At 33.9% G+C, this 26,677-nt stretch overlaps 1 protein-coding gene across 1 annotated transcript in view; it reads right to left on the bottom strand.

Moving 5' to 3' along the window:
- The window catches only part of Grik2 (glutamate ionotropic receptor kainate type subunit 2), a 664,108-nt gene that overhangs the window by 413,639 nt on the left and 223,792 nt on the right, over positions 1-26,677 (bottom strand). The window contains exon 3 of the mRNA XM_051164424.1: positions 24,562-24,819. Coding sequence (XP_051020381.1) covers positions 24,562-24,819 — 258 coding nt within the window. The remainder of the gene's footprint in view (positions 1-24,561; positions 24,820-26,677) is intronic.

Below are 26,677 nucleotides of genomic sequence, written 5' to 3'. Positions count from 1 at the left end.
TCTTGGCAGAGTTTGGCTGTCGACTCTGCCCATATCCAAGTTTGCCAAATACAATTAGCCAAAACACCACGAATGGAACATTCATATAATCCATGATTGTTTTATGGTTCTTCTTACTGTTTGTAATTTTTTATTTCTATGTAATAATATGAATGGATATGCCAAAAATTAAAATAAAATCGTTAGGGAAAAAACATGGTAATTCCAAAATAGCCAATTATATAGAATTAAAAACCATCTTCATTGATGCTTTTGATAAAATATAAAAGCAAAGTTTAAAATAGAAAGGCATAAGTACAAGGAAAAATTAGGAACCATGTGTATGGTGATGAATGAGAACAGAAAAATATTTCAGAACAGAGAAAGATAAGAGGTGAGTGTACAAAATGGTTCAGAAAGAAGAAATAATGGCAGAACCAATGAAAAAGACTCTACTAGATCTGTAAATAAGACTTTGCTGTAAATATGTTGCTACCATGAAGGGGCAAAAGACTACTCAGATGAAAGTAACAACATAAATTGAAAATCAAAAGCAACTGCAGTAGGAACATATCTCCTTTACTCCAACAGCAGCCTACTAGCTGCAGGTCTCCAAGAATGGAGGCTGAACTGTAGCTATACCCAAATAATATAATTCGATGAAGGCTGCTGTTGATTTCGGATGTACCCCAGGATATGGGAAGGTGGAGCACAGAGAATGCATAGCAACAACTAGGTTCTGTTCTATCTTTCAGTCATCCAGGCTCTACCAATCAGGCTGTACCAACCATAAAGCCTGATAGATGCCTCTGAGATAGCTCTATCATATGAATGCATCAAATAAAAGGTCAGAGGGAAACAAAAGAGAGCTGGTACTTAGAACTCTGGTCATATTATTCTTATTAAAGATTATTCAGTGTCTATTACAACAGCAGATTGTATCTAGTATTCTTATATTTTCCAGAGTTGTAGGTACCAGGGGTGACTGAGGAACAGTGACTTTGCTTTTAGAGCAGCAGATAAACCATTACTCCCAACTACCTGTGGTTAAGACATATATTAAGGAACATAGCTTTGTACTCAGAAATTTTAACATTAATATTTATTCAACTATTAAAAATAATTTATTAATCAGATACTATGAAACCTATTATATTTATATCATGTGCTTCCTGAATGTCCTCTAATGGTCCATATGATGAAGGGCTGTGTTGCACAACTTGGAGGAGATAGAACCTTTATGTGATGGGATCTTGTGGGAGATTTTTAAATCATCGAGTCTCTGGAAGAGGACTGGAGATCATTTCTGTCTCACACAGTTCTTGAAGTTGGAAGCCTGAAATTAGAGTAACAACTTGGCTGAGATGTACTAAAGCTTTTGTATTAATATCCTCATATGAATAAGGGGAAGTAAAGTAGCTCCCTGACATTTATTCACAAGGATATGAAACCAATTTATTAGAGTTTACCCCACAGCCCATTTGGATTTCACTGTCCATACGTCTAAAAGGTGTAATATTTTGATGACCAGTCTTATGTATCACATGGAGGACATATAATTCAACGCACTACACCTCATACTCTCATCTTATTGTGTTCAGTATTCTGTCTCCATCATATCACTGAAATTGCTATTATTGGTATTATAAACAGTATGTAGGTTGGTGAGTTTTATAGTTAAAGCCCACCCTTCATTTTCCTTGACATACCAGCTCACTAGTTTAATATGATCTACTCATTTGACTCCAGGAGGGTCCATGTTCTAGGAACTGCCTCATCTGCTTCTCTCCAAGGTTTCTTTATTTACACTCACTTCTGTGGTTATCCAGCTCATTCCTTGGCTCTGTATTAAGCTAAAATAAGTATTGCAGCATAGACCTTTCTTGATCTTCTATATATTTTGGTTTATTCCATCATACCTCAATGGTGGCAGGATCCACACATTTAACATGTTTCCAAAGCTGATCTCTCTCTGTTCCTAGCTGCTTTAATAGTAAGTAAATGGCTACTCCTTAGGTTCCTATTTTCAAGTATGTGCTCTCCCTAGATTGTTCTCTTACGAGCTTGCTCTCTCATGAACAACAACCATTCTACAAAAAACAAAAAAAAACAAAAAAAACAAAAACAAAAAAAAAACTGACTACCTCTCATTTTACTCTTCAGATATTTCATATATGGCTCTTTTTTCTGTTGTACTAACCATTTTCAACATATTTATATTTCTATATTCACAACACAAACTTTTAATCTTTGTGCCCCTCCACTAGAATGTAAACTTCACATAGGGATAGACTTTTGTTTGATTAAGTTTTGAAAGATGTTCAAATGCTTTTGTTAAATGAATGAATGACATGACATGATCTTTAATCTTGAGAAGCCTGCAATCCACTTTTGAAAATGAATTATATGTTAAGAAAAAAAGAATGTCTGCCAGCATTAGACAGACTGTGCCAAGTGATTACTAAGTAGAATAGACCCAAAGTGCTCAGGTATTGTTTTTTCTAAGGACTCGGAAGACTAGTCTGAATTTGAATAATTCATTCCAGGAGAAAATTGATCATAATCTAGGGAAATAAAGATGAGAATAAAACATTTTAGATGACAGCAATTTAAGACCTCAATGAGGTTTCATATTGTAATTTAAGGGGGAGCTATTTGTTATATATATATATAAGGAGTTATATTTGAACTGGAGTTTTCTTTTTTCTTTGTCTTTTGTCTGTCAAGTACAAAACGATGTCCCATTATTAGATCCATTGGTTAATACATATGTGGCATATGTTACTAGGTCTTACGGGAGGGCTGCCTAGAAAATTAGAAAGAATCTATCTCTAAGGCACATTTCATATGAGTTTTTTTTTTCTATTCATAAAAAGCAAAGTAAGGAGGGAGAGGAAATGAAATAGTTACTTAGAAACAAAAGGAAAAATAAAAGTAGGCCAAGGGAAAAGCTTTTAGCAAATGTGAAAAAAGTCACACTGGCACCAATGATGGGCCACTTAGTAGTGATTATTTCTAATGGAGCAAAGAGAGGAAGCAGGCGCTTAGAAGCACAGGCAGAAATTTTCTCAAAGAGGACCCGGGCTTCACAACTGTCACTGTATCATGGGGCTTGGACTGACATTCTGCTAATACATTTTACCTTCTCCATCAGCTGAAACTGGGCACCGATTATGAGATCAAATAATTTCTCTTTACCTTTTCTTTAATAAGAATTTTTGACAGTGGAGCTAGGCTAAACTGAATCAGAAATAGATTGTTAATACCATTTTTCACAAATCTTTCCTTTCCCTCCTTCGTGTACTTCAAGAAGCATGATTTCCCCACCCGTACAAGCAGCAGAAGATGGGTCTTGTCATTTATATAGACAACATACCAATCACTTTCTAGTATAGTTCCTCTCTCGGAATTATTAGTATTTTCTATTCTGAGTGCTCAGTAATAATTGGAAAATTGTTGTGTTTTGGAAGGTGTATCCCAGTATCTGAGTTGAATCATACGGGCCCTGACCTAGTTACTGTTCTATTGTTATAAAGAGATGCCATGACCTGGGGAACTTATAAAAGGCAATCTTTAGAGCTTCAATTTATCAAGTAAATTTATTAATTCATTCTTATCATCCAGAATGATGAGTGTCGTAAAGTATAGCAATTGTCCCATGCCTCCTAAAAAACTATGAGATACTCTAGCAACAAATTTTATAACCATTTCCCAGGAAAATCAAAAGTACGCAAACATATTTTAAATAGTTATGAGGTAATAGGGCTCACTATCTGGGGTTTCTGATGATCTAAAATAGATTGTGACATTCTAGAGAATCTGTATTAATGACTAAAGTACTGTTCATGGAGTCTCTGGTTTCATAAATGTCCTTTTCTTTTGTGTTTATAGAACCTGGAATAATTAAAGGTATTTATTACATGCCTAACAGATGTTTATATCATCAGTAAGTATAGTCATTCTTATTCCAATACCAATGGCTCTGACCCCAATTTTCATAGGGTGCAAAGTTAAGATTTCTAAGCTAGATACACCTAATCTGTAGGCTGTCTTTATTTTAATCTACACATGGTCATTTAATGAACAAAAATGCTTATGAACATACTCCTACAAGCTTCTCAATCTTTATCAAGGATTCTAACTCTAGAGTCATTTAAAATTGCTGAAGATATTTCGATCACCAAAACAATAGTTAGAGTTATTAATAACATTTAGTGGGTAGGTGCAAAAAAAGCTGTTAAAAATCTTGTAGTATTCACACCAGTCCCCACAGCAAATAATCACTTGGGCTCAGTACAAAATAGCAGCAATGGTGAGAATCTGTGGTCTAAGCACAGATATCTGTAATGCACTTTATACATCACTGTCTTGTGTAATGCTACTTCCATTGTGTGAGATGCTTTATGGGCTAATTCCTAAGATTTCTAGTCTGTCCATATATTACATGGTTTAACTTTTCCTTGCTTGTCTTTTTCTACTATGACAGGGACTATTCATCCTTTGCTCAATAATGCTGAATGGGTTGCATAAGGCATATGTAGTAGGCTACTTCAAATACAATCTTTATCCTCTGTAAAAGTAGAGATGCTATACACCATTTACTCATTTTTGCTTATCTCTTATTTTTTCCTTGCTGTACTTTCTTATGTCTCATAAAAAAATATTGGATGTAAGTACATTTCTTATAGTATTGGAGAAAACTTTGGGTCATCAAAAATTAATGCTGTGCAGAAGTTGCAAGAATACATCAAGTTATTACCTTCAGTTAATACATTCTGGATGTCTTAGCATTTTGGCTTCTCAAGTCAATTAGCTATAATAGAGCTCCCTTTTGCAGAGACAGACATTGCTAGGTTAGACACTAGGCTCTTGTAGAGCATCAGCTGTCTATATATAAAGACACATTTCTTTGTTATCATCACTGCCTTTTTCTTTAACTGTATGGCTTGTAAGGGCAGGGTTATCCTGAAGAAGTGGGAGCACTAGATTCATGATTTTCAGCTTGAATCCTGACTGTGACATTTGTTAGTATTTTATTTTCAGTTTCTTATTATCATAAAGATTCATATTTCTTTCTCACATACTCTGGTGCCTCACATTTGACCATGTCCCCTGGAGGGGGAGACCTGGTGGCACTCAGAGGAAGGACAGCAAGTAGCCAAGAAGAGACTTGATACCCTATGAGAATATATAGGGGGACGTAATCCCCCTCAGGAATAGTCATAGGGGAGGGGAATAATGGGAAAATGGGGGGGGGGAGGAATGGGAGGATACAAGGGATGGGATAAACATTGAGATGTAACAAGAATAAATTAATAAAAAAAAAATTCATATTTCACGTTTGAGTGTATGATGCCAGGGTAAGATTGGTCATGAACGGAGAAAACTAAAGAACATATGCTAACTGCTCATATTATAGCTGACATCTCTCAATTTCAATAGCTTGTGTTATGATCATTATTGAAACTTATCTCTCAAGCATTATATCTTTCATCTCAATAATTATTTTTTAAAAACATAAATATTTTTATCCTCCTCCCTTTCTATCTAATCCTCATTAAATGTTCAGCATTTTATATTGATTTTAATATGTCAAAAATTTCCAACAAAGCTAAAAATGTAACATTGTTTATTACTTTATCTCCCAAGACATAATGTACTACACTGAAAACATTACAAACCAATCTCAAATTTTCATGGTGAAAACTTTTGCAAATATTGAAAGTAGATGCTGAGTTTTTACAAAAAAAGTACAATTTAACATTAAAGCAATTTATTTTATTCTGACATTTTATTAATGCATTGTATCTGAAGAGTAAAAGTTTTATTAGTGTTGACACCATAAAATTATCTTACTAATCAACATAATAACTACTTCTATCACTTAGATCAAGTATTCCTCTTATTTCTTATTATCATGCCTACTCTTAAAAAGGTCAGATGATATGAATCAAGCATTTTTTGATCGATACAAGAAAATCTTTTACTGTCTCATACAAGTGCAGCATTATGATTAAATCACCAAGAAGATAAATAAAGTCTAAAGTTATAGTCTTCTGAATACAAGCTAGGTCACAGCAGGACAGCTAATAGAGGAGATAAAAATACTCCAGGGAGACAGAAGATAAGGTGTAACTTGACAGAGGATGGAATGAAGAAAAAGAGGAAAAAGAATACATAGTGTCCGGCTTGCATAATTAAATTAACAACTAGTATGATAAATTAAATGTCTATTTAAAAAGAAGTAAATATCAAAGTATTTTGCTAATTCAAAAATTGATTGATTTGTTATTCTGACCCATATTATTTGAGAATGAGAATCACATGGCATTAACTAGCTTCAGGGAACAATGCATTTCTGTTCTATGTCTGAGAGCAGAACAAGGCAGATTTGGCCAATAATACTACTAATCAAAACTGTAATGACTTAGAAATTCTGTTTCTATACACATTCAAAGATAATGATGAGATTAATTTCAATAAACACTTTTTATCTATAAACTATCAACCAGGACTATTATATTCACCCAAAGAGTAAAAGTGTTAAAATATTAAAATCACTGAAGAAAATGAACTACTGGTACATAAACAAATACAAAGTAATAATCAATTATATAAAATATAAGGTGTCTAATTTCGTGGAAATATCAAGAAAAAGAAGCACATGGATGAGGAAAATGTAAAAAGGAAATGGGAAGACAGGAAGAGAAAGGGGGAATTGTTAATGGTAAAGAAAACCAGCATTCCCATTCACCTCTGTTTAGCCATAAAATTCTTTGAATGTGGTTAGCTCTTTGCTGTAGTCTCAGAACTTTTGTTGACAGTGTAAAAGTTAAGACAAGAAGAGTGTTACGTTATTTCTCTCTTTTTTTTCTATACATAAAGGCAACAGGTATCTTTGCGTTCTTATTTTTTAATATACCATATGTGCTTCTGTTTGCATGCAGACATTTTATTTAACAATCACACATACATATACTGTGTCTTTTTTCTCCTTGTTTAATTTTATTAATTTATTCAGATTACAACTCAATTGTTATCCCATCACTTGTATCCTCCCGTTCCTCCCTCCCTCCTGCTTTCACCCTATTTCCCTCCCCAAGATTCATCTTGGTAACCTGCTTATTCTTTCTCTGAGTACCCTCAGGCCTCCCCACTCAGAGTAGGTTGTCAAATATGGGACACCAGAATTCATGTCAAAGTGAGTGTGTCTTGATCAAATACATCCAGCATTCCCACTATGTAAGTCATCCTCATCCTTTTACACCTTTCTCTCCTAATTTTGTGTGCTCTTTCACTTTATTTACTAATGTTTTAAAACCACTATTTTCTGTATATGCATAAGTGCATGATCATCTTGTGGATCATGGGTAGCCTCCCAATAGCTGCATCTTTGAAGAAAACTAACAGCCTCCCAGTGTCTACATCTTTGAAGAAAACTAGCTTCCCTTCCCAGAGCAGTATCATTTGCTAATAACTCCTGTTATAGGATGGGACACCATGTGACCCTTCCTCATCCATGTTGTTATTTTATCTGGCTTGGTTTTGTAAAACTCTTGGGCAGGAGTCCCAGCCCCTGTGAGTTCATGGTGCAACTATGTAATTACACCCAACAAATACTATTTTTATATAGACATCTGCTTTCTCTGGCTCTTGCTTACTTTTCTTCCACTCTTTCATGATAATCTCTGAGTTTCATGGATGAGGAAAAGTAATATGAATGGCCAACTTGGAGCTGAGCACTCAATAGTTTCTTATTCTCTACATGTATAAAATATACTTCTTAAAGTATGCTTAAGAGTTACATTGCAGGAGTGATGTTTAATTGGGTTTCCAATAGAATCTCATGGCATTTTAAAAATTGGATCATCTGTCATTTCTGTTTCCTTGATATGCCAGCCAGCTAGCTCTCTGACCTTTGTTCATATTTTGAGAAAGAGAAATAAGGTTTGTCATTTATTATTGTATAATTAATAGAGTAATTAAGAGGCTGTGTTAAGATTTCAAGTGATGACTTAATTTCCTTTTTAATGCCAACGCAATTAGCTCAACTGGATAAAAAGTTCCCTGTGAAGATGGAAAGGAAGATTTTTTGATTAACCAATCAAAAGCACTACTGTCATAGCTAGCATTTTGGGAAAATTATTTAGAAATTAAATGAAATCTATTTATAATGTTATACAAAATACTTATAACCACATTTCTACATCTTGAACTCATGTTGTCATGCTTATGAGAAAGTAACTTTACCTACTAAGCCATTAACAACCCATAAAAATTATTCCCCTGGAAGGGGAGACCTGGTGACACTCAGAGGAAGGACAGCAGGTAGCCAAGAAGAGACTTGATACCCTATGAGAATATATAGGGGGAGGTAATCCCCCTCAGGAACAGTCATAGGGGAGGGGAATAATGGGAAAACGCGGGGTCGGGGGAGGGAGGAATGGGAGGATACAAGGGATGGAATAAACATTGAGATGTAACAAGAATAAATTAATAATAAATAAATAAATTTAAAAAATTATTTTAATAATTCAAAGACAAGAGCATTTAATGTAGCTGAAGTTATTTAGTATGCATGTTCAGATGGTTAAAAATAGTATTTTATAAAAGTGATCAATAATTTTGCCAGTCAATACCTTATAAAACAACTGTTCTAAGTTTGGCTAACATTCATAGTTGGTATAACAAATGATACCAGTATGTGATGTATTGACAGGGTTATATATAAATTTTTTCTAAAAATGTGAAAATGTATATATTTATCAATATTGTATAGATCAAAATTAATTAAGTTATGGTTACTTGATCACTGAGGACCTTGGAAAAACAAAGTTACCATATCACACATCTTGTCTGACAACTTACAAACTAGAAGTACAGTGTTTATTAAAGCCTTTTTAATAATATTAGTACAAGCTGAAATCTGAAATCACTATAAAAATTCAACCATTTCATAACTCATAGGATTTTAACAGAATATGGTATGGCTCAAATACCAATGACTGATTCAGGTTGAGACAATTATTTAGAAGAACAAACTTCATTATTTTGTCTAATATTTTAGGATGTTCTGAACTAACACCCATCAATGCTGGGAGTATGAATGACTAATCTGGAGAACTAAAGTGCTGGCAATCACATGCTTCCATGCAGATACTTATAAAACTATTATCATGCTTCATTGACTAAAGATGCTTACTTAGTCATACTTACATTTACACATTACAGAATTGCAATACAATATAGTTTAGAAGTAGAGATGACAAGATATTTGGAAATATTAGCAATCTCAACTGCAGTTATATATAATTCCTGTTTCAAATGCAAACCCTTATATATGCTTAACCCTACAGATACTAATTCATAGAGGTTGAAAGAGAAAACTCTAATTTTAACAATAGCAGGCAATTCCATTCGGTGGTACCAATTAACCTTAACAACCACTGCTTTGGATTATATTTCTTTATATGCTAAATAATATGTTTTATTTTTAAAAAGTGATGATTGGTAAACTTACAGAACTGCAATTACTTGTGAATAGTAAACTAAGGTCTAGAAACACAAAGAGGTGACCCTTGGGGTCTGTGTTTTTATTAACATCTCTTAACCAAGGGTTTGTTTATAATAAAATAGAATTTATGTACTTAATGCATTTACACAAAAATTACTTAATATGTTGTTTTAACTACTAAAATTCTATCTGATGACTGGCAAAGTACCTCAGCAGGTAGAGATTCCAACGAGATTGGTGGTTTGAGTTCAGTCATAAGAACTTGCATGATCGAAGGGGAGAACCAACTTTCGTAAGTTGTCCTTTGACCACAAACACCAGTTGTAGATCATATATATATATATATATATATATATATATATATATATATATATATATATATGTATATAAAATATACTGGGTTCTTATTAATCTACCTCTATAACTAAATTACCTAATAAACTAATAAATGTCTACAAATAAACACCTAAACAAAACCAAAATATAAATCAATCACACAAAAATATGTGTCATTGGTGTGAGTTTGCATTTCACAGAAGACAAACAAATGTCATTATATGAAACTTATTCATCATCACTTGCCTTACTTGAAGTGGAAAAGCAAATCAAGACCATGATGAGGTCTTATCTTATCCCAGCTAGAATGGCTACTACAAATACTAATAAATGTAAGGAGAAAGAAGAAAGGAAAACTTTTATACACTGATAATGGGAATGTAAATTGCTATATCCACTAAGAAAAACAATGTGGAAATTCCTCAAAAATAAATAAAGAACTATCATAGCTGGGAATTATGGCATTCTCCTACTGTTTCAGAATTTGGTAAGCTGAGATAGAAAAATCTTTCCATGTCATCCAACACATCATAAGACCGTGTGTTAAAAATACATACATACATACATATATACATGCATACATGCATGCAACATACATACATACTGAAAAATAGGCCAAGAATTTGAAAGAAACCAAAGAGGAGTACATGAGAAATTTAAAATGAGAAAAGATAAAGGAGAAATGTAATTATATTATAATCACAAATAAAGCAAAAATGAATTTAAAAAACTACTATGTATCAGTACTGGGTATTTGTCAAATAAATAGCTGAACTGTCATGTTGATTTCTGTACTATTTACAGTAACCAAGGTTAGCATAGCCTAAATAAGTATCAATAGAAAAAAAAACCTGTAATTCAGAGTCTGTGACAGCATGCACAAAATTTCTGCAAGTTCAAGCATCCAAAATCCTACCGCCAACTGAGGAGCTATTAATAGTTGATAGCTTACAGGGAAGAGAAAGTTCACTTTCTTTAATGTGTGTCCCTTGATAGATCTAACCCTCTCAAGGAGATGGCCATATATCTTAGAGCATACAAACAGAAACTATTGGACTCAACATGTATTCCCACTTTACATTAAAATATAAAGGCCAAAAGTTATATAGGTATTAAATGAGGAAGTGAATCTGCAAGGAGATGAAGAAGGAAATTAATATAATCAAATTACAATGTATCAAGTTTTCAAAAAATAAATGTTTTAAAATGTGATACTTGTGTGCATAAAATCACATTATATTGATCTCTCTCTCTCTCTCTCTCTCTCTCTCTCTCTCTCTCTCTCTCTCTCTCTCTCTCTCTCTCTCTTCCTCCCTCTGTGTGTGTGTGTGTATGAGTAATCCATCAGAAGAACAAAATCCTGTCTCCTGTAGCATAAGCAAGTCTTCATATATATATAATAAATATAATAAACATACATATATATAATAAACAATGTAAAGGAAGTTGCTCTCATAGAAAAAAGTGACATGATGCTTTTCAAAAACCTGGGGAGAGGGATGCGAACACAGAGTGGTTACCAGAAACTGAGAGTGGAGTGTGGGAACAAAAGGTGGTTATAAAAAGCCTGGAGTGGAATGGAGAAAACAAGGCTGTTATCAAAACCAAGAGTGCGGGATTGGAACACATGGTGTTTATCAGAAACCAAGAGCGGGGTATGGAAACAAAGATGAGATAGCTTACCACAGAAAGTTCTAATCCTTTGAATAAAACAGTATATTGATAAGTCGACATTAATTTACTATAATTTATCACCAAATAGTTGAAGAAATTCATTTGAGATACCAGAAGAGCTAAAATTGGATTTCAGGGTTACTCGGGCAAAGATTAAGAAACAGGCCTACAGGAGATAATCTGGCCAGCTGCAAAGATCAGCCCCACTAGAGATAGTCTTGCCTAGTGACTGACCCGAAGGGTCCCACCGGAGATAGAGTTAACAGGAGACCCAGTTCTGTGGTGACATTCTTTCCTGCCCACCACAGATAGGGTTAATAAGAAATCAGACACTTCCCTGGACAAGGTAGTGAACAAAGAAAGCTAAGCCATGCTTGGTCTCGGAGCCTTTTTCTATAGCTTGTCACTTTAGACATTAGACCTCTTTATGTTACTCAGCCAATAGATGCTTCCCAGGTTGGAACTCCCCTGCTTTGGGGCGCTGGGAGGGATAGGAACCTATAAATTTACCTTCATCCCAGAGATCAGGGCTCTTTCTGGATATCACTGTGTTGGTGTCCTATCAGAGCCTGGCTCTAAGTCTATTAAAGTTTCTCATGTATATTGCATCAGTATGGAGTCCTGGCGGGCTTTTGGGTGTCTCCAGATCTTGGTACAGCAATTAAATATATTTATACAAAAGAGCATGTTTGAGATCTAGATATCCTAGTTTTTGCAATTAGATAAGTACATTTATTTAGTGTCAGATAAAATTTTAAAACAATTTTGGAGAACTCTTAAATAATGATGAACAATTAACTTATTCTTAAATTTCTAATTATTTTTTGCCTCTACAAATATTAGACAATTATAGTTTGTACATATAACAATATAAACTTTGGGTCAAATAAAATTCACTTAAGAAATAAGACTTTTTCATAATCGTATATATATATTACTTATTTATCAGTTTGATTAATTTATTTTCCTAAAATTTATTATATGAAATACATTAACTTATGCACAATTTCCAATAAATTATTTAATAATATAGACATAGATGTATTTTCGAGTGTTATTTTCATCGTTACTTGAAAACATACTATAAAAAGTAGTTACTTGGGGAGATGCAAGATGGCTACACCAATTGTGCATGGTAGTAGTACAGCAGTGATTGCAGAACACCTCATAAGCCATGGCTGTGGACCTCAGAACTCCATTGTCTGTGTTTCCCAATTGAGAGGAAAGACCAAGGTGAGGGAAAAAGGGGGTCCAACCTCAGATCACCTGGCTAATCCAGGGAAAAGTCTTCAGGTTCTTTCTGAGTGCAATCTCAACCTCTGGCCACCTGCATACTCTCACCATACCATGGATGGATATCTTCTGAGTACTGAGGTACAGAGCCCTGAACTCAGGTCCCCTGGTAGCCACCTAGGATCCACTGAAATAGTCTCAGCTATGGATTGAACATTCAACCAGTCTTCCCAAGAAGAACAACCAGGCCTCTGAGCTTACAAATTCTCCAAAAATTTTGTGCCCATCCAGCACAGCTGAAGGAAGCTCATTAACTTCAAAGCAAGAAAACAAGTAGCAGGGCTATTGACTTCAGGACATTCTCAGGCAAAAAGAAGGCCTCTAGACTCCTGAGGAACTCAGGGGGTCCTAAGGATCAGACATCAGAGGAAAGCCACAGGCAATTTCCCTGAGACCCACTTGACAGTCAGAGACTATACTCACCATTCCAAGCAGGAACATCCAGCTTCCTAGCCAGGACTCTCCCCCTCCCCACCACGAGAACTCCAGCAAGCACCAACTATAAGCCTATGCCAGAGACAACAAGAATAAAGGCCAGCATAAAAACACAATCAACAAAAAACAGAATCCAGCAGTCCTAGATACCTAACACAACTGAAAAACAAGAAAATGACACTAAAGATAAGCTAATAAAGATGATAAGGACTTTTAAAGAGCAAGCCTTTAAAGGAATACAGGATGATGCACTCAAACAGATTGAAGCTTTAAAAAATGAAAAGAAATATAGGAAAATACAAAAAAACAGATAAAGGAAATCAATAAAAGGTTCAAGATCTGAAGATAGAACATAACAATAAAGAGAGCACAAACTGAGGAAACCCAGAGAGGGAGAACTGGAAGAAGAAAACAGAATTACAGAATACAAGATCTGGAGGAATGAATCTCAGGTGCAAAAGATACAATTGATGAAATTGATGCATCCATCAAAGAAAATGTCAAATCTAAAAAATTCCTGCCAATGGACAGGACATTCTCCATGGTTGAGTGGAAAGTGGGGACTGACTTCCACACGAACTCTGGTGCCCCATATTTGACCATGTTCCGTGGATGGTGAGGCCTGGTGGCACTCAGAGGAAGGATAGCAGGCTATCAAGAAGAGATTTGATACCCTATGAGCATATGCAGGGGGAAGAGGTCCTCCTCAGTCACAGTCATAGGGGAGGGGAATAAAGGGAAAATGGGAGTGAGGGAGGAATGGGAGGATACAAGGGATGGGATAACAATCGAGATGTAATATGAATACATTAATAAAATATATTTTTAAAAATAAAATAAAAAATCCTTGACACAAAACATTCAAGAATAAAGCACACCATGAAAAGACAAAACTTAAAAATAATATGAACAAAAGAAAGAGAAGATTCCCAGTTCTGAAGCCCAGAAAATATTTTCAACAAAATCATAGAAGAAAATTTCCTCATGTGGTGGTGCACACCTTTAATCCCAGTACTCAGGATATAGAGGCAGGTGGGTCACTGTGAGTTCGAGGCCAGACAGGTCTGCAAAATGAGTCTAGGACAGCCAAGGCTACACAGAGAGACCCTATCTCAAAAAACAAAAACAAACAAACACACAAAAAAAAAAAATGAAAGAAAGAAAAAGATGCCTATAAGTATACAAGAGGCCAATAAAACACCAAATGGATTGGACCAGAAAAGCAAATCCTCCCAACATAAAGTAATCAAAAGACTAAATGTACAGAACAACAACAACAGCAAAAGCATTAAGCAATTTCAGGGAAAAAGACCAAGTAACATTCAGTGGCAAACACATCAGAACCACACCTATCTTCTCAACAGAGACCATAAAACTCAGAAGGACCTTGCCAGATGTCTCTCAAATCCTAAGAAACCATAGTTGCCAATCCAGACTATATACCCAACAAAACTTTCAATTACCATAGTTGGAAAAAACAAGATATTCTACAATAGAACCAAACTTAAACAATATCTATTCACAAACCCAGCCCTACAGAAGATACTAGAAAGAAAACTCCCACCCAAGGAGGTTAAATAGCTCCAAAAGAACAAAAGAATCAAACAAACAAAAAAAAAAAAAAACCTACAGGATTTAAATAACTTCACTATAGCAAACCCAAAAGAAGACAAGCACACAAACACACTGCCACAACCAATATGAATATAAAGGGAATTAACAGAAACTGGACATTAATATCTCTCAATAACAATGAACTCAGCACTCCATTAAAAAGACACAGACTACCAAAATGGATGTTTTAACTCATTATTGAGCTGAATACAAGAAACACAACTCAGCCAGAAATACAGACATTAACTGAGAGTAAAGGGTTGGAGAAAGGTTTTCCAAGCAATATAGAGTAGCCATTCTAAAATCTAATAAAACAGACTTTAAACATAAATTAATCAAAAGAGATGAGAAAAGACACTTCATGTTCATCAAAGGGAAAAATATACCAAAATGACATCTCAATTCTGAATATCTATGCTCCAAATGCAGTGGCACCCACATATGTAAAACAAACATTGATGAAGCTTAAAACGCACATAGATCCCTACACATTAATAGTGGGAGATTTCAACATGCCACTCTCACCAAAGGACAGGTCGACCAAACAGAAACTAAGAAGAAATAATGACACTAAGAGATAACAGGAATGAAGTGAGGATAACAGACATCTATAGAACCTAGAGAGGATGGAGAGGGCTATGATTGGGATGTTAAGTGAATAAACTTCTAAACATTAAAAAAATGACTACTAAGTTCTTAGGATGAGTTCTGTGAGTCATAATCACTTCTGTAGTTATACTACCATAACCACAGATAACATAATCAACACATATTTAATCACATATCCATAAAAAAATCAAATCAATGAAATTAATCCTAATAATACTCTGCTCTACTCATAAAGTGGTTCATTTTCTAGTTGTTTTCAGAGAATCTTCATCAGGCAGCAGATGGGAGTAAGTGCAGAGACCTATAGCCAAATTTTTGCAGAGAGACAGTCTAAACTAGAGGTCTCCATCAGGTACCTCAGACTGGAGCACAGAAGAAGGGAAAGATATTGTAGTTGTCAGAGGGGATAGAGAACACCAGGAGAACATAACTAACGGAATCAACTCAGAAGAACTCATATTGGCTCACAGAGACTAAAGTGCCAATCACGGGGCATGCATGGATCTGCACCAGGCTCTTGTATATATGTTATGGCTGTTCAATTAGTGTTCTTGTGGGACTTCTAAGAGTTGGAGTGGGTGTTTCTCTGAGTCTTTTTCCAGATTTTGGGACTCTTTCCCTTCTATTAAGTTGCCTTGTCCAGTCTTACTATGAGTGCTTTTGCCCTGGCTTTATTATATCTTGCTTTGTTGTATTGTTTTCTCCTAGAGGCCAGCCTTTTTCTGAAGGGAAACTGAGGGGTGTGGATTGCAGATAGGGTAGAAGAGGGCTAAGCAGGGAGGCATGGAAGAAGGGAAAATTGTAGCTGAGATGCATTGTATGAAAGAAGAATCTAATATTAATTCTTAAAGAAAGTGATGCATATCACAAAATATCCCACAGAGATTAGGGTTTCCCCAAGGTCCATCTTCTTCATCTAAATTCTGTTTTTTTCCTTCCTCCTGATATATATTTCATTCTGTCCCATTTTTCAAAGAATCTCCTTCATTCAACCTCATGCTTACTCTAGAATAAACATCCATAATTTATTGTAGTTTAGTTCAAATGTCACGTTTCCTGTGTGTCATGAAATATTTTATTCCCTATATTCCTCTCTTATTATATATTTTAGAAACTGGACTCCATGTGGTAGGTTTGTTTATTTTTTGTTTTCTGTCTCATGGATTGAAAAGAATTCTGACAAAAATTGATAATTTATTATCATTTGTGAGGTGAGTAAAAATAAACAAACAAATGACTACCCACATAATTGATAGGTAAATTAGGTCATAATCATAACTTCAAGGCCGAGAAATGGACATAGCCTCATATTTTCTCAGTGGGTTATATGGCTGAAAAATAAACAGTTATCATTAATAACTATATGCTACACACTATAAACAGAGTTGCCAGCACACAGAAGCACATTTGGTAAGAGTAAGGGAATATAACTGCACAAGATTATTCTGAATTGAATCATGAAAAGGAAAAGTAGGTAACAAGATAGAAAAAGACTACTGGAAGGAGAGAAATGTTGTGCATAGCAAAGAGACTGAGAGAAAAAAAGATGATAGGTAACAAAAGACAATTATCTAAAAGAGTGCTACAATGTCCTGTTGAGAAAAGGAATACCAGAGAAGCAAAGTCAAGGACAGGAGTGATGGAGGTTGGAAACATCATTTCTAAAAATGAAGGAATGAACATAAATGGGCTTTGAAAGAGAGAGTGACATCAGGTGGTAGAAAGGACATATATTAAATAATAAGTTCATCAATGCCAACAGGAAATGGGAATGAAGAAAGAAGTAATTCTGAAAATAGAGTCAAATGAGAAAAATCAACAATTAATAGTGGCCAATTAGAAATGAAGTGATGATCTTGAATTATTAGACTGGGAATATATGATAAACAGGGAAATTCAAATGAAAATACAAGTTTTGTGGTGTTGCATGACTAAGATTCTGTGTTGGACTTTCATGACTGGGTTCATGACTGCCTGGACCTTGGTTATCAGAGATAGACTTGTGAGTCTATAGCATGCATAGATGGAAGGGGGCAAAGATTACATGAGCTGTTTTATGGAGAGGAAGAAAGCAAGTGAGAAATCAATAAGACTAGAAATAAACCCTTGAGAAAATGAGCATTTAAAAAACATAAAATAAGTGTTTAAGTCTATGAGATGGGCTTTTTCTCAAGGCATAGCAGTAAAGTCTGGGGATTTTACTCTGAGCTATCTGATGTTATCTTTATGACTAAGATAATATCCATACCAATCAGCTTCATTACTGAGAAGATGACCTTAGTGAAAACTACAATATTTGAGTAACTGAAGTCAACACCATGTCATAGTTCCTGGGTGTGAAACGGTCTACTTTTTGAGAGGAGTCTATCAACATGTAGAAACCAAACAATAGACCAACCATGTCATAGCACAGCATATTTTATGGGTATCCACCCCATTTTGTTAGTGATGCCATCTCCCCAACTGATCATTTTTCATTCAGTCAGTCCTGGACTAGAAACTATGCCTCTTGTATCTCACCATTGAACAAAATTTTGTGGACTATAGTTCTGACAATCAGCAGACTGCTTCTGGATCTCAAGACAAAACTACAAAGCTATAAGATACATTCAAGATGACAGTCACTCTGTGTGAATTTTGCTCTCTTCTCCATAGTATCAGCAATCCTATCATCGTTTCTGGTGACTGGAACAAGCTGCTAAAGGTGCAAACAATATTAACCACACAGTTATCTGAACAGTGAGACACCAGAGCTTCCCTATATCTTCACTTGAGATTTTAATGATGACTTATAGTCTAGAAGGTAGGTGTATGATCCAGGTCCTGTATTGCAATCCCAAATGCTATTGGCTCTCTTCTGTTATACATTCCAGTCTCAAATTTGGGACCTGGAGGGAAAAATCACTATGAATAGCAAGGCAAAGCCATCTCATTGCTCTTCTCTTGTCTTGTCTACTTAAGGTTAAACTGTTCATTGTAAAAACAACATGATGTGTTTGTTGTAGGTGACGTGTTTGTTGTAGGTGACTCTTAAAACTCACTAAAGTTTACGTCAGGGTTTTAGTAATAAAAAATTTCTTTTCTAAGAAAATAGACACAAGTACCATGATAAAGGTATGCATTGCTGAAAATGGGCAAAAGGAAGCATGCAGGCCAAGCAGAAGATTTTATGTTTTATCCTCAACCATGTAAAGAACGTATCAGGCATGTCAGTAGATCATTTAAGTTATTAATTTTCACACTTGGCTGCATAGGGAGGGAAACAAACAGGGAAAGAGGACAGGCCAAGGAACCACCATTTGTCCTTCAAGTATGTTTAACTTTTGGAAAGCTTCAGTTTAGGGAAACGGGCAATGTTTGGTTATACTCACTGGAATTATTATCCTTCACAATATGTTTTTCTTCTACAATTAAGGTAAAAATTATTCATCACTGTCTTTCTATAAAACCTCTTCATATTTCTTAATGCCAAAGTATGTTTATTAGAGATAAGAGGTTTTTTTCATTAGAATGGCATTTTGGAAGGACTGAAAACTTAAAGAATTTGTCCTATAAATTGACTTAAAATAATAGCGTGTAATCAGACCCTAGGAAATAATATTATAAGTAATTTCATGCTTCTTCAATTGGGATTTAAAATATAAACACAAGTTCAAACATAACCAACTCTGGAAAGAGGACTATGTCAGACTATGTAATCAACTATATCCAAATAATTAGGTTTAACTTGTAACTGCTAATTGTATTTGCATTTGGAATTGTAGAATGCAGCAATTTCAACATTGTGCTTAAAATGTAAAACATATAATCATCTTAGACCTAAATTAACCCACTCCCTAAAATTATTTTGCCCCATGTTACACAATACAAAAACTGCTATATTATTCAGAATTACCATCTTTTACGAATACATATTTTTAAATTAACTTACTCTATTGAATCTATTTATTGTTTTGTGTCCCATTTAAATGTAGGTTTTAGATAAAAACAAAAATAATTCTTATCTATTAATTGACTGTTACTTTATCAAATAACTAACCCTAAAAGTACCTAAACATATATCTAGAAGGCAGTGTATAAATATACTCCACCCAAATTAGTACTTAAAAGGTGTTGGTTTTTGCTTAAGACAGTTTTGGGGTTTCTTTCTCCCTTATCATTATATCACAGAAATGAATTAAAGCTTAAGTAATCAAAAATCCTAAGATAGGGACTGACTTTCAACCCCTAATTATACAAATTTATATTAATTTCTTTAGCTATACTCATTCTAATTCTGCCCAATCATCACTAGCACAATGCTGGTCTCCTGTATACCATGAAACCTCTCCACTTTTAATAGAGATAGTTCTTATTTTCTCATACTACAAAGATGCCCATATAAAAAGCAGAGTAGATGACAATAAAAGTCCTATGTGTGCATAATAATAATTTCTTTTAAATATATGATACAGGATATATTTATGATACAGGAGATGATTTCATAGAAACATCAAACATGCATTAATAACACTCAGAAACTCCTCTGTTAAGCTTCTTTTTTCTTGTCTTTATTTCATTAATCTAATGTTCTACTGTTTTAGCCAGACAAAGTGGGTATTCTTATACTTCCCTGATCTGCTTACTAATCATCAAATTTGTATTACTGAAGTATTAGAAATCTCTACCTTGATGCCTTTCTATAAAAACTATATTTTAATGAAATGCTTGTCTTTTCCCAATCTGAAGTTATTTTGCTTTTATTTTTAACCTAGTCCCACCTGAGTATTCCTAATGCAACCAGAAATTCTTTATCACAAATGGTTCTGATCGTGCCATACCTTACTAAAATTAATGACAAAAAATGAATTTAGGAAGTATACAAAAGTAGCACAATGTGCAGGATGGCAGATTTAAGAGATCATAGGAGTAAAGAATTGGCAATTGGACTTGATTGTGATTCCCAAGTAAGGAAGGAATTGAAGGAGATTTTCTTGTTTCTAAAGGTGCTACTAGAGAGGAGGCTGTCCTGATGAAGTGACACGCTGCTTGATTGGGTCTCAGAGAATTGTTTTTGAAGATTGAGAAAAATATATTATGAGAGCAACTTGTAAGATATCTAATGCATGATAGCTCATCTGCAGTCATTCCTACCCCTTACTTTTCCAATGTTTTCCGGTAATTTAGCACAAAGCCTGGGATAGAATCCTAGGTTTCTGCATACCAGCCCAGAGTTCTTTGTTAATGGACTGCTGATCTATAAACAAAGATGAAACACAGGAATTTTAAAGCAAATATGCACAATTTATCCTGGAACTGCTTACAAGCTGACAGCTATCCAATTTATTTTTAGTTTTTATTTAAGATGAATCATATGTTCCAAAATGATTGACAGAAACACAGCATTGTTTCTGAAGCCAATTCATTTCTATCATTTTTGGACACGATTCAGAGCTATAACAGACTTTCATGGTGTTTAAAAGCATTCATCCAGGACAACAACAAATGCTAATTATCATACAAAGAAATAGCTCCTGATGACATCATTTTAAGAAGTTCTTCTCTTTTATCATCCATCTGTTAGGGTGTGGGAGCAAGGACAGGATGAAATTATCATATATAAAACTGGACAATATAAAACAATAGAAATGAAAATATTTAACAAATAAGAGTAGAAAAAAGAACATATAAATAAAAATGTCACATTCTACCCCTCAGTAAGCATCTGCTACATGAGTTACAATCAAATCAATACTATTTACTTTAACTAGTATGGGTGTAGGGGCCCCTTTCAGTCCACAGTTCTTGTTATAATTTTATTTCTTACAAAAATTTCAAGTTGTAATCTACTCTACTTGGGAAATTTACATTTTTGAAATTTTTATCAGTAGTAATTCAAGACATCAATATACATACAACAAAAATTTATATACTTAGGAATGCATTTCAATAAATTTTACTGTTTATTCACAAGTCTATTATATAAAACAATGACAATGAAGTGCTTAAAAGTAAAATTTAAACTCAAAAAAAGATAAAATTTCAGTTGTCAATATAATTAGCTAATGGAAAACAATGCATAAACATGAATAATCAAATGTCCATAAACACCACTTGGAAGCACGAGGCTTGGGCCTTTTCTCCACTACAGGCATATGATCAAACCTATAACTGCCAGTGAAAATCAGCAGGTGCCTAATCAATATGTGTTGAACTAAATGTTACATAAAATATAAAATGTAAATCCATACTTTTAATCTTGAGTCTTTTAATATGTACTTATGCTATCTTCAGTAATAATATATTTGATATATAATCAAATACTTTTGAAAAGTCTTTGTAACTTTTAACATAATGAAGTGATGAAACATCATCTTTTGGGGGGCAAGTGAGGTAGTCTGGGTTTTGCCAGGAGTTAACTTGTATCATAGTCAATGTGACAAACAGGCCACTGGGTAAAATGTCCTCATTTCTACCACAGACAGAATTCGGCCTAAAAAAGGACAAGCTTGGATATAGGCAGAATTGACAGCCAAACTCTGGCAAGACAATGTAAGTAAGTCCTCAATAGTTCCTGCCTCACAAATATGTCTGTCAGATATATTGGGCCAGAATTCTGAAGATGATGCTCCAAAATTATAGAGAGTTTTGGGTGACTGTTTAGGCAGCTGATAACCTGCACTCCCTGTATGTACAGATAATTAATTTTATTCTTTCTCAAGTCTCTGATGGAGTTGAAGATCAGACAGTTTAGTTTTAAAAGTAAGCTTAGTTATTTAGGGGTTAAGATTGTTTAAATCTAGATAGATGTTTTAAGTTGATAATGATGAGATATGATAGATATTAACTTACATTCAGAATTTTAGACTCACCAAGATAGGAAAGATGTTTTCTTCAAGGCTGCCAAATACAAATAGCCAAAACACTATAAATGTACCGTACATATAATTCCTTTTGGTTTTGTGATTCTTTTTGCTTTATGTAGTTTATTGTATATATGTTTAATAATATAAATATATGTGTAAAAATAAAAATTAATTTGTGCTGGTGATAGAAATATTTATAATATAGTATATAGCTTAAAACAGTTATTTTTATAGGAAACTGTGCTATATGAATTATAATATGAATGGACTACAAACTCTATTATTTTATTTAACATTCCCTCAAGATGCACAAGCATGAATGAACATTTGCATATAATATAGTGAAGAAACATGTATTGTTTAGTCAGACTTCACTATTTTGCCATTTTTTCCAACTTTAAAGAGTATGAAAAAAATACAAAATAGAGGCTACAATATAATGTGTATGTGTGTGTGTATGTGTGTGTGTGTGTGTGTGTATGTGTGTGCGTGTGTGTGTGTGTATGTGTGTGCGTGTGTGTGTGTGTATGTGTGTGCGTGTGTGTGTGTGTGTGTGTGTGTGTGTATGTGTGTGTGTGTATGTGTGTGTGTGTGTGTGTGTATGTGTGTGTGTATGTGTGTGTATGTGTGTGCGTGTGTGTGTGTGTGTGTGTGTGTGTATGTGTGTGTGTGTGTGTGTGTATGTGTGTGTGTATGTGTGTGCGTGTGTGTGTGTGTGTGTGTATGTGTGTGTGTGTGTGTGTGTGTACATATGTGTAAAAATAAGTGTTTATGCTGTTTAGGCAACATATATTAAAATTTGATTAAGAGAGAATATAGAAACGGCCAAATCCACTTGTTATACTTGTGAATATGGCTATCTATGGATAAAAATACAATCTGGCTGATTCATATCTAATGATTGCCTGGGCATTACACATCAGGTAAATCCAGGAGAACTGTTAATACACAGACTTCATGAAGAGTTTTACCAATTACATAAGGCAAATTATTTGAGAAAAAATATTAAGGGTATTAATTCTAACTAAAATCAAAGACCCATTAAAACTACCTGTGATTTTGAAGACTTTTTGATAAATGTATAAGCTAAAATTAGTCAATTTTTTATAGTTTTTTTAAATAACTTCTTTCAAAGCTAGCTCTTTTCCAATCTTGAAACTCTTTGTTCCCTTAGCAAAGTTTCTATCTGTTCATTTGCATTGAAATTTTCATTGTAAAAGGGATAAATTTCTACACAAAGATTTGTTCATTGCAAGCATACAAAGTAAATAGGAACAAAGCATGTTCCTGCCATATTTGGGGAGAATTTAAATTCAAATGAATTTTAATCTCAATGTAAATGTGAAGGCCGAGTGAAAGAGCCTAAAATAAAATGTTTTGCATTCTAATTTAAATCAATATTTAGAATCCTGAAAAATATCCTTAAATAAAATCAATTACCATGATAAACATGAGTTTCTTGTCCATAATAACTGTCAGTAGGAAAACTACACATTTGGTTTTACTGTTTACTTTCTTATGTTTCTGAAACTTGTTTGAAATGAATAATTCAAGGTAACATTCAACCATCATTAACAGTCATTAAGACAACAGAACACAGACAACCACTGTAAAGAAAACATTTATTAAAATATTCTAAGACAGTGGCATGGATAATATTTCATTAAATTTTATTTCTAATTCTATTTTTAACTTTCTAAGTAGTGTCTACACAAAAGCAGTTCCTCAAATATTGAATATTTAAATACTATTGTTAGTTCAATATTTTACAAAAATAAAAGTTTAAATTTCAGCATACTACTAGTGGATATGGATTTTATTGTTCACTGTATCCATCATCTGCATAAAACAGATAAAATCCTGTGCCAAAACTGCGAATTTCTTAACGTTAACTATCACAAGATTTTGTTGTAGAAAACTATTCTTAATCTAACTAGAGTTATTTAAATAATATATTAATATAATATTCATATTATCACTATCTTTCAATGTATGGTTCAAATACTAGGTATTTATTTTATAAATATAGAGCAAATGTATGTGATTTGGTCGTTATATTTCTGAATACGTGAAACAAATTTTTTTGTATGTTTTACAGTCCTTTCACATAGTAATATTAAAACTTAATAACAACAATAATAAGTTAACAAACAACACAATCAAACTAATAATAGAGAATAAGCCACGAAAGAACAGAAAGAACCTTGTACGCACTCCAGAACATAATGTGTTGGGATCAACCACAGAGGCAGCTGCTCTTACCAGTGCTGTCATCATACACAACTGTGACGGTTTTCCACTTGAAAAACTGCACCAAATCCAAGATGGCCCGGCTAAGCGAAGAGAAGTCTGGGTAGAGACTGACATAGAAGGAATCCTTGTTGTCTGACACCTGGTGCTTCCAGCGGGTCTGTATGTGAGGAACTCCTAGAGCATTGCAGATGGACTGCACTGCATTTGCTGACGAGCTGTGTGAAGGCCCGAAGATAGCAGCCACCCCAAGAGACAGCTGATCACATGCTGAGGAGGGGAAAGAAAGTCTGTTAATAAGGAGAGGGAAGGAGGTCATGAATTGCTTCTAAATTCTCCAAATTACTTCCTGGTAAATATATTGCTACTTAAGTATAAATCTTCATGTCATTAATTATAAATACATATATATGGTTATTTCATTATTTCTTCATTCCCTTTCTGCACTCCAAACCCTCTTTTGTCTTTTTGTGTTTCCCTCCTCTCACATGCTTTTAGGTGCATGGCCTCTTTTTCTTTAATTTGTGTGTGTGTGTGTGTGTGTGTGTGTGTGTGTGTGTGTGTGTGTGAATGTGTGTATTCCTCAATACATTTTAAAAACCCTGCTTAGTCTGTAGAATGTTCCTAGGATGTATGCTTTCTTGGTTGACCATTTGATATGGAACAACCATTTGGTGTGCTATTCCCTAGGAAAGACTGTTTCTCCCACGTTTAGTTTGCTGTAGTTGAATATACTTAGGTCATTGTTTAGGGATGTAGCCTCATGAGCTTATTAGTAAATATTTCAGCTTATTAGAAGAAGGTTAATTAATTAAAAACATGAATGCTAATGAATCAAAATATAAATTAAAATAGATTAAAACACATTTTGAGTGAGATTTCAGAATTAGCCTTTTACTGAATTAGAATTCTGACCATTATTTAGGAAGTAGCTATTTTTATGCTCAAATCAATTTATTTATATCATATCAAATCCTTAAAGTAAGCCTAAGAAAGTGACTTTTTAGAACTAAATTTTATCTAATTTAAATGTGTTTATGCTTAATTATTCATATATTTTAATTCAATTCACATATTTTGAGAGCAGTAGCCTTGGCATGTAAAACAAAATCTAGGAAAAGCTGAAAATACATGGAATAACCCTGTGTTTTAAATAACATATGTATGTTTATTATTTTTAGTTATGTATTTGTTTGTTTGTTTAAGAACAGCCTGTGCTACCCACGCTGGCCTATTCAGCTTCCAGAGTTAGAAATGTTAGTAGTCATGTGCCACCTACTTATTAAAAGGAGACATTTAAAATACTGTACAAATCAATTATTAATTCAATTATAAAACACCAAAGTATTCATTGATGGAGCAACTCATATGTTTTCTGTGCTGAACATTTGATATGAAATAGCAAGCTGGTGTGTTCTGCTCTGAGGAAAATTGTTCCTCCCACTATCAGCTTTCATTATTTGCCTATAGTTAGGTCATTGTCTAGGGTTGAGGCCTCATGAACCTATGAATAAATATTTTCAGTTTATTATAAGAAAGTTGATTCAGAAAAGTCACCTAATATAGAAATTTTTAAAGAAAAAAATCAGAAAAAAATTTCAAATTTTAACATCTCCTTTCTTGTTATTTTCTTGCCAGATAAAAATGATTGAGAATCTTTTAAGATGTCTCAGTTGGCTAATAAGTTATGTTAATCGTTACTATCATGACTACGGTGTATTTCGTGGACATTCTATAAAATTCAAATAACTACTTAGGATCTCTTTTCATTTGCATATTTCTTTATGTCCTAAGTAATAATGACTCAATAAACAAGATAAAAATGATAGTGTTCACCCTTTGTAAATGTGGGAAAGTGAGATACTTAAGTTTTTCTACCTCCAGCTAGATTCCAAATGGATTCTTAATAGATTTTTAATTTGCCATTTTTCTTATAGCTTTTTATGTACTAAGTGATTTTATCACCTAAGAATAGTTCTAGGGCAAATCCAATGATATCCTATTTGTTGTCAGGAAAATTCTAGTCTATATTTTTACACTGAACTTTAAAGTCACCATTAAGAAATCTATTAATATTTTATCTATATTTCTCTCACTCCATCTGCTTTACTCTGCATTCTTTTGCTAA

The sequence above is a fragment of the Acomys russatus genome, chromosome 21 (genome assembly GCF_903995435.1).
Source record: "Acomys russatus chromosome 21, mAcoRus1.1, whole genome shotgun sequence".
Classification (NCBI taxonomy): domain Eukaryota; kingdom Metazoa; phylum Chordata; class Mammalia; order Rodentia; family Muridae; genus Acomys; species Acomys russatus.
Note: the sequence above shows the minus strand (reverse complement) of the source record. Positions and strands in the feature narration are given on the sequence as shown.